At 39.4% G+C, this 9122-nt stretch overlaps 1 protein-coding gene across 4 annotated transcripts; it reads left to right on the forward strand.

Annotated features, from left to right (window-relative positions):
• The first annotated feature begins 247 nt into the window (after positions 1-247).
• LOC135624520 (heterogeneous nuclear ribonucleoprotein Q-like) lies at positions 248-8795 on the forward strand. 4 transcript variants are annotated; one of them, XM_065128220.1, is made up of 10 exons: positions 266-357; positions 491-549; positions 669-1159; positions 1241-1357; positions 1440-1580; positions 1670-1846; positions 7263-7470; positions 7914-8080; positions 8210-8295; positions 8392-8795. In XM_065128220.1, exons 3-10 carry the CDS (start codon positions 680-682, stop codon positions 8516-8518), a joined length of 1503 nt encoding a protein of 500 aa, XP_064984292.1. In that variant the 5' UTR covers positions 266-357; positions 491-549; positions 669-679; the 3' UTR covers positions 8519-8795. The 4 variants fall into 4 exon arrangements, with proteins under 4 accessions (XP_064984295.1, XP_064984292.1, XP_064984294.1 ...); XM_065128222.1 differs by having other exon boundaries at positions 285-357; positions 491-569; XM_065128223.1 differs by lacking the exon at positions 491-549 and having other exon boundaries at positions 248-357.
• The last annotated feature ends 327 nt before the right edge of the window (positions 8796-9122 follow it).

Here is a 9122-nt window from a genome sequence, read left to right on the forward strand (position 1 = left end):
ATCCTCCCAAAGACCCACCAAATGCCCGCGGCATGGAACCCAAAACACATACTCAAAGATCCGACCAGCCATACTGTGCCACGTCATTAGTGCAGAAATTTGTGAGTTCTTGACTGCACCGTGGCTCGCCGCTAGTGGTCGGTTTACGATGCGCGTGAGGCACCGGAGCAGCGACGCAGGGCACGGATAGCGGTTTCTTTTGCCCACCGTTGGATCCTGATCAGACGTCCACGGATGTTGGCTTCTGAGACGGAGCCCCTGGTATAAAGCAGCAAAGCCGCTCTCTCGTTGCAGCGCAAGGAGAGCGATCCAACGCCGAACCAAAACCAAATCCAAAAAATATTACCAAACGAAGCAGTAAGCTCGATCGCCTTCCGTTTCTTCTCTTCACTCTATTCGTATTCTCTCTCTCTCGCATGGATCGATTCATGTGGAGTCCGTTGCTATTATTCTCTCTGCTCTTTTCTCCTGTTGTTGTTTTGCCCCTTAGGGTCCGCCCCCCTCCCACTCGGGATCGCTAGGGTTTTGGAATTCTTCGCCAATTAGACGGTACTTTGATTCTTTGTCAGGTTATTTCTCTATTTTTGGTCGGTTTTGATGGGATTGTTAGGATCTTACTGTGATCTTGGTGCCGCCGTGTGAAAAATGTGAACTTGGGTGGAGCGCAGATCGGTGAGGCATGGCGGAGCGCCAGCAGTTGGTGGAGCCGGAGGAGCAGGTCGACCTCGACGGAGATAACGACATCGAGGAGGAGGAGGAGGAGGAGGACATGATGGACGACGAGGACCCCGTGGAGGAGGAGGAGGACAACGGGTACCAGAAGGCCAGAGAAGAGTTTGGCGAGGAAGATGAGGAGGAGCGAAGCTACGGTGCTGATGATGACAATGATGAGGATGGCGCTGGTGATGGGAGGAGTGAGAAAGTTCCGACCTTAGAAGGGGTTAATGATGATGCGCCTGAAGCTGTGGAAGGAGGAGGGGTACAAGAAGAAGAAGTAGAGAAGCAGGTCGAGGCTGAAGATGACGAAGACAGCAGGAAGCGGGCCAAATTGCTCGCTCTTCCTCCTCACGGATCGGAGGTCTTCATTGGTGGGCTGCCACGTGATGCCTCCGAGGAGGACCTTAGAGAGCTTGCTGAACCCTTTGGCGATATCTATGAGGTGAGAATGGTACTTCTTGCTGGTTATGTGATGCATTCTTTTCGATTGGATTGATGTGTAATTGCTTGTGATGGGTATTAGGTACGGGTGATGAAGGACAAGGATACAAAAGAAAGCAAGGGTTTTGCTTTCATAATGTTCACAAACAGTGATGCAGCTCAGAAGGCCATTGAGGGGATCCATGAGAGAGAGTTCAAGGTAACATGTGTTTTGGTTTCCCGGGAGTCATTCTCTTGCTGTATTAAATTATACGAATGAACTTTTTATCTTGCTGTTTCAGGGAAGAAAACTAAGATGTTCCTTGTCACAAGCTAAGCATAGGTTATTTATTGGAAATGTGCCCAAGAGCTTGGCAGAAGATGAGCTGAGGAAGATCCTCGAGGATAGTGGTCCAGGAGTTGAACATATTGAAATGTTCAAGGTACGATTTATCACACAAAATTAAATGATCAGACACTCCATTGGAGCTCCCCATTTATCCCTCTTTTCTTCTTCCAATATTTTTTGCAGGATCCACAGAACCCGGCACGTAATCGTGGTTTCTTGTTTGTTGAGTACTATAACCATGCCTGTGCTGAATATGCAAGGCAGAAAATGACGAATTCAAACTTTAAGATTGATGGAACCAATCCAACTGTCAGCTGGGCTGACCCAAAAAACTCTGCAGATTCCTCTGCTGCTGCTCAGGTGAAGTGACTTTTAAAGTGGGAGAGTGCTTGTTGCGTCCCTTTTTAGTCTACAATCACCTTTAAACATTTGTTATGAACTTGCTCAGTACATTAGAGATGTTATGTTTTATGCATCTGAGCTTGGTAATTTACCAATCATAAAAGAGACTTGCTTATGGTGATGTTAAGGTGGCTGAATTTGCATGTTTCCTATTAGCAAACTGATGAAATTTGCACCAGGAGCATATAGTAATACAACCTACTATTTTTATTCACTGTTAACCACTGTTCTAATTTCATTGGATGTGATTAGTGTTGCTTGCAATGTTTTTCTATTTCTCGTAAATTTTATATCATGTTGTACATGTTGGAAGTATAGTCTTTTGAAATTATTTCCATTCATCCTAAAATTTGTTATCCATTACCTGGATATTTGAATTAGGATTTTATGCATTCCATGTATGGAATTGTTTTCTAAGGTCATATGTCTTTTGTCTGCCTACATTTGTTATCCATTTGAGGTATTGCATCAAACCAAAGTCAAAAGATCATCATTATGCTTATGATCTTTTAAGCAATATCTGCAGTCAAATTGCCTCATTTTATCCCAGTATTGATTTAAACATAACATCAGTATACAAATTCTATAAATAACTATGTAAGGAAGCCTAAAGAAGCTGCGTGCTATACTCCCTTGATTGAATTTGATATGAATATATTACTAATGATACTATAGGATAGGAAACTATTGTGTAAAAAATAATTGTGGTCAGGAATGTTTAATATTGTGGTTTAACATCTAAGGTACTTTTTGGTCTGGGATGTTAGTTTTTGTCACTAAAGGAATTGTATGGTGTCAGAAGAAGCCATCACTTACTGAAAATTTGTTGTATGGTCTGGGTTTTTGGCAGTTGGGGTGGTTATATAGTCATTTTGTGGTTGATGTATTTTTGAGTGCTTTTTTTTAATTTCCATGAACAGTGGGATAATGAGCCCTGCATTATGCTTCTTTTATTATTATTTTTTGTTTGTAGAGGACTTTTTTCTTCTTTTCCTTACTATGGGATGATGGCTCATGCATTGGTGGCTTTAGGGTAAAGGTTACTGAACCATGGAATTGGGTATATCTCATGGACTATTTTTCATGTTTCTATGGTATTAGTGAAATGACCATCAGTTGTGGAGCTTTCACAATTATCTTTGGTCCTCACTTAGGAATTGTTATTGTGGAGCTTTCACCAGATTGGATTAACTATGGTTTCGATTGAGATGGTAATAGGGATCCTTGTCAGTTTGTGTGGGTTCAGTTTGCATTGCAAATCATAACACAAGAAAGTCCAGTAATCCTTATTTGTTCCTTCTATTTTTATCTTTCTTCTTATTGTGCTGGATGAAGTCTAGTTACGAAATTATTGCTACTCTCTCTCTCTCTCTCTCTCTCTCTCTCTCTCTCTCTCTTCAGCCTTTTAAGTCATGGAATCTCAACACCCTTCATTCTCTTGTTTCTGATTTGAGCTATCATGATCCAGTAGTCGTCAAAGATGGTGATAAACTTTGCAACATATGTTATTTTTGCATGCAAGTGAAGAAACTTGGCATTGGATAATCCAGAAGAAATTGGCCATGAAAGATTGCAGTGACTGCAAATGGTCAGTCAGTGGGATATAAAATTTAGTTGGTGCGATTGTCTATAAGACAGCATAAAAAATGCCCATGAAGTCTTACAATGACTTCTGTATGATTGGAACACATTTGACCTACTGATATCTGCAACAGGTTGTGTATATATTTAATTAACAGAGCTTAACTGTTTGGAGCCTTTTACAAAGCACCTAAATGGCCTCAGATATGGCTTTCTATGATGCAAACCTTGGAGTTTATGATACCTTAAGGATGTTTAGGTTAAGAATAGTAACAGTAGTCAATCACTAGGGTTGAGGACCATGGACCTTCTGCTTCACACACATCTTCAAAACTCACTGTTCAAGGAGAAATGCTGACAATTAACTAAATTCCAAGTAATTAGAAAAACTATCTTAAGACCATTATGTTTCTACCTTCCATGACATTAATTGAACTTGGCGGCTTATTCTACTAAAACTAGGATATCATATCTTGATTATTTCGTCATTTTGTGTGAATATTGAATAGATTTCCTCCTCTAAACACTATGCTCAGAGATAACTAGAATACACGAGACTAGAAGTTCAGATTTAGAAAGGATTTGGACTAAATGTATATTATTTTGTTGGGACTGGGCTACATTAGGTTGGGACTAGGCTGGTCTGGTTAGAATTAGATATATTCAAATTAGAGTCGAGGTGATTATGAATGCATGTGACTGACTATTGTTTGACTTCATGCTTTCTTGACTTTGGTCTCATCATATACACGAATTAACTTACCCATTTATATTAAATTATTTCTTATCCTTATTCCTTTTATTATACAAGAATGCATTATGTGATTATGGTCTCTGAGGATATTATAGATCTGTGGATTTTAATTTTGTATTTATTTCAGGTTTTTTGCATATTAGTTTCTGATTGTTGTTGAATCTGATCCCTTGCCTTTTCAGTTTTGCACATTAATCTCTCATAACCTAGATGTGGGTCTTCTGTGCGTTAAGAATATGTTTAGTTCCTAAAAAAAAAGGATTTGAAGTCATACTTAACTAAATCAGTGGTCTGGAGCTTTAACCTGTTTTGAGCTGAAGCATGTGAGTGAGCATCTACAGAAAATTATAGATTTAGTGATTTTGGTTTGTTGAGGAATAAAGTCATCCAAAGTGTATTTGACCTGCAGTTGCAGTTGTCCTATAACTGGCCAGAAATTCCTGTTGGTGCTTTGTGTTGCCTTCCAACAATTTGTCAATAAGTTAGTTGGTTTGTTTTTTGCTAGTTGATGATGATTATTGGCTTATCTATTGACTAAAGTTCACCAGCCCATTATCAATAAGGGTCCTGATCTGGTTGGTTACCAACACTAAAGATGTATGGATTGGCCCTCAGCCAATATGGGTAATTCAATGTAGCCTAAGTTATTAGCAGCAAGGTACTAAAATTCATTACACCTACTAGAATCATCATCTCCTAGTATGGTCTATTCCTAGTATGGTCTATTGTGGTGTTGCAATTGTCCTAATTAAGGATTGAAATTTCGTACTGAATCAGAGTTTCGTATATATATATATATATATATATATATATATATATATATGTTATTATATGTTAGAAAAAAAAAAGGGGGGGCGACAAGGCTGTCACCCTTTTTTGCGTGTGGGAAGAAGAAACCCCCACACGCCAAAAAAGGGTGCCAAAACCCTTTTTTTCTGCCTTTGCCCGCACAGAGAGAAGGTGTGGAGAAGAAATTGTTTCCTTCTCCCCACGCAAAAAAGGGCGACGAGGTGATGTCGCTGCCTCGTTTCTTCTGCCTGCGTGGGGCGAAGAAACGCCGCCTCAACGACGCCGAGGCCTCGTCCCCTCGGACGAGGAGGGACAGCGGCGTCGGATCTCTAGGTTCTCCTCTTCTTCTCCCTTGGCTAATACCACCCAATGGTGGGTGGTAACAAGGTGGAAACAGTCCCAATCAACGGTACCGCTCGGTAGCAAGTGGTCAGCATACCGGTCTACTGGCGGACCGGTACGTATCGCTCGATACATACGGTATTATTCGAAATTAAAAACCTTGGTCCTAATGAGCATGTTAGACCCCTGAGTGGGGGATTATGATGCAGTTAGTCTCATGGTCGATAGAAAGAGTTGGATTATCATTTATGATGTGATGTGCTTCTTGCTAATTGCTAAGGACAACTTAAGTTGAAGTATATTGGGGAACATTTTTAGATCTATTCCAAACAATATCTTGGACAGTAGGTCATCGTGAGTTAGATTGATATTCACATTTGGTCCATCAGCTATCATCAGTCTTTGTTTGCAGACTGCATATTATTACAAGTCATAATGTAATGTTCTGTTAACTGCTAGTTGTGCACTAGCACTGAAACTACCACTAAAAACTCTGTTGATGATCAGCAATTACCAATTATAGGTGTTTTGGTGGTTGTATCTTGCTAGTGCCTAATGATCTCTGGTGCATGGTTTTCCTGATGCCCGTCAATTAGTTATCCATGTACTTTTGATAGAAAATGATCATTGGTTAGTGGTCTAAACTTCAGAGTTTCTATATCAGATCTTATTTATACCACTGTCCAAGTCAACCAAGTCAAGATCCAGCTAGCTATAGAAGATGTGACCTAGGAGGATTTCTTAAGCCTCAAAATGCTTTTTCACAATTTTTAGCCAAATGGTATGGCAGTTTTGTTTTGGTAAGGTTTAAAGATGGAAATAAACTTTCTACAGGTGTTCTTTGCATGTCAAAATTTAGAGACCAACGGTTTCATCCAATTTTGCATCAAATATGTGGGAGCAATGAAAGGAATGGTTGCTTTTTGATATGTGGTTGCCAGTTGTCACTACCTAGCTTTCCTATTCTTGTGTTGGCCTTATTTGACAGATGATATTTGCAAATATCCATTGGCTCCTATCCCTTCAAAACAAAAATAGGGCAGAAACTGCTCACCTTCCTCTTTCCTTCTCTCTCTCTCTCTCTCTCTCTCTCTCTCTCTCTCTCTCTTTACTTGTATGCAAATTGATGAAACTTCTAACCACTTGGTTGCAGTGGCACCGTAATTACAGTTGGAATGATGATGGTGAATCCAACTTTTACCTCTTCATTGATGTTGGCATTCTCTTGCTCCTCAAATGCTCATATTATCCTTTCTTTTACCTTTTTTATATTTTGATTGTAGCCTGTCATGTTTTTTTTATTGTTGGATAAATTAATGGTTCACTAGTCTAAATAAAAAATTAGAGGTTTTAATGGACGAATCCCAATTTGATCTGTTGTTGCATTGATAACTTCGCCATTTCCAGTTGCTTTTCCGTAACTAGCCCTGTTCAATCTTATTAATATAGATGCATGTGGATCTGTTCTCTGGTTGGTTTATACATGTTTGAGTAAATGTATCAGGTAGTGCAACATTCTTCAGATCTTAGGATTGATGGACTAACCGGATTTCAATTGTTTGTTCTCAGTCAGGCACAGAACTTGAGTATTAATTTTAGTTTATAATTATGTCTGTAAATAGTGGAACTTATGTTTGGTCATATGTCATGTAAGATCTATGAAATGATTTGTTCCGAACTGGATCAATGTACTGTATTTTTTTTAACAATAAATACGATCAATATACCATCTTGAAATTAGCATTTTCTTCATGCTTCATTTTTTTATGAATATTATTTTTTTGCTTAGTTCTAAATGTTAAAGAATCCAAGCCATATATAATGCTGTGTTGCTGTTACTTTGTCATTATACTAGTAGAACCTGTGAGTTCCCTGTTGCATTATGTTCATGATTTTTTGATTTTACAGGTAAAGGCAATTTATGTGAAAAATTTGCCAGAGAATGTCTCTTCGGAAAGACTAAAGGAACTTTTTGAACTCAATGGAGAGGTCACAAAGGTTGTTCTGCCCCCAGCTAAAGCTGGGCAGGGAAAGCGGGACTTTGGTTTCGTTCATTTTGCAGATAGGTCCAGTGCACTAAAAGCAGTTAAAGCAACTGAAAAATTTGAGATTGATGGTAAATGTTTTTTTATTATTGTCTTCAGGTGTCTCAAATATTTGGTAATATCAATGAAACAGTGCAGCCAATGCAGAGCTATGTCAAATTTCATGAACTCCCTAAGTGGTTGGATATTATGACATTGTTATGAAACTGCAAATTCCATGTTGTCTTAAGCTGTTTTCCTTTATTACAATTTATCATATCTTAGATCAGGAATCTTATGTTTATTTACTTTTGATAAATTGCTACTTTCATTAGGTATGTTTCTGAGAAGGAGGGCTAGACTTTTAATGTCAATGCATACCTTGAGAACCGTCCTGTGCCTGTTTTGCCTGCTATATAATTGTTTTGAATTTAGACTAAAGTTGTAGGGATTATTTTTTTTTAGCTTTATTTGATCTGGATAATGCAGTCTCATTTTGCATAACCTTTTCTTTTTGGCACATGTTAAATCCAAGGGCATGTTTTGGAGGTCTCCCTTGCCAAGCCTCAGGCAGACAAGAAGCCTGAGCATGCTGCAAAACCTGGCCTCATCCCAAATTTGCCTTCGTATCCACCTTATGGTTATTCAGGAGATCCATATGGGGCTTATGGTGGAGGGTACGGTGCTGCAGGGTTTGGTCAGGTTGGTTTCTCTTATTGCACTCACTAAATGGGATGAGTAGTTATTACTGTCCCTTTGCTTTCTACCACGATTAATCACAATATGTTTCTACTTTAACTGCTAAAAAAAAAATGAAAAATGTTTCTGCAGCCAATGATATATGGCAGAGGACCGATGCCACCAGGGATGAGAATGGTGCCAATGATGCTACCTGATGGCCGCCTTGGTTATGTTTTGTGAGCATCATCTGGCTTTTGCCCATGTAAAATGACTAATCCGACTTGATTCCTTTCATTCATTCGTAATACTTTCTTCCTGTTGGAATTGTTCAGGCAACAGCCTGGTGCACAGCCCTCGCCACCTCCGCCGCCTCGGAGGGGTGATCGCAGTGGTGGTTCTAGCGAAAGCGGAAGTAGGGGCAGCGATGGAAACCGTGGACGCCGCTACCGCCCTTACTGATTCGGTGGTTATCTTACGATGCTATGCATGCTAAATCTGCTTAGGGGTTTTGCTTCTTTGTAGCCATCAGTTCACATAGTTCATGGTTTTAAGTTTTATCTCTAACATCTGACATACAAAACATATTAATATCACAGTGTTGTACTTGTCGAGACCGCTTACTTTCTGAGTCTATTCTGGCTATTTGACACCATAACAATCGCCAAAGTCTGTGATTGTTAACCCCTCATATGGAGTTTTATGTACTACCCCATGGGCATTTGTTATTTGTTGGTAACTGCTCAATTGTTGTTGTTGTTGGTAACTACTATTCTGTGTCTTTAAGCTTCGACAATTATAACACTACTTTGTGCAGCAACATCAACTGCTGATTTGAAGTCTCATACAGGTTTCCTCCAGCCTTTTCCAAATCTTGCGACCTGTTTGTGATTGAAGTGCATAATGCAATTATCATTACAACTTTGCAGATTAATTGGTTCAAAGCATTGCATAATTTTATTTATTTGTGATCAGTTGCAATCATATCACTACCACTTGTCCTCGACACGTGTACTAAAAGAGCGAAGTACTGTCTCTCTCTCTCTTTTCCTTTATTTATTTCTTA

This window comes from Musa acuminata, chromosome BXJ2-10, assembly GCF_036884655.1.
Source record: "Musa acuminata AAA Group cultivar baxijiao chromosome BXJ2-10, Cavendish_Baxijiao_AAA, whole genome shotgun sequence".
NCBI lineage: Eukaryota > Viridiplantae > Streptophyta > Magnoliopsida > Zingiberales > Musaceae > Musa > Musa acuminata.

Bases quoted from the DNA above. Each gene is read 5' to 3' on its own strand.
- LOC135624520 (XM_065128223.1), top strand. From the start codon at position 680: ATGGCGGAGCGCCAGCAGTTGGTGGAGCCGGAGGAGCAGGTCGACCTC. The intron at 1,160-1,240 runs GTGAGAATGGTA...GATGGGTATTAG, and splicing joins CCTTTGGCGATATCTATGAG to GTACGGGTGATGAAGGACAA. The intron at 7,471-7,913 runs GTAAATGTTTTT...GTTAAATCCAAG, and splicing joins TGAAAAATTTGAGATTGATG to GGCATGTTTTGGAGGTCTCC.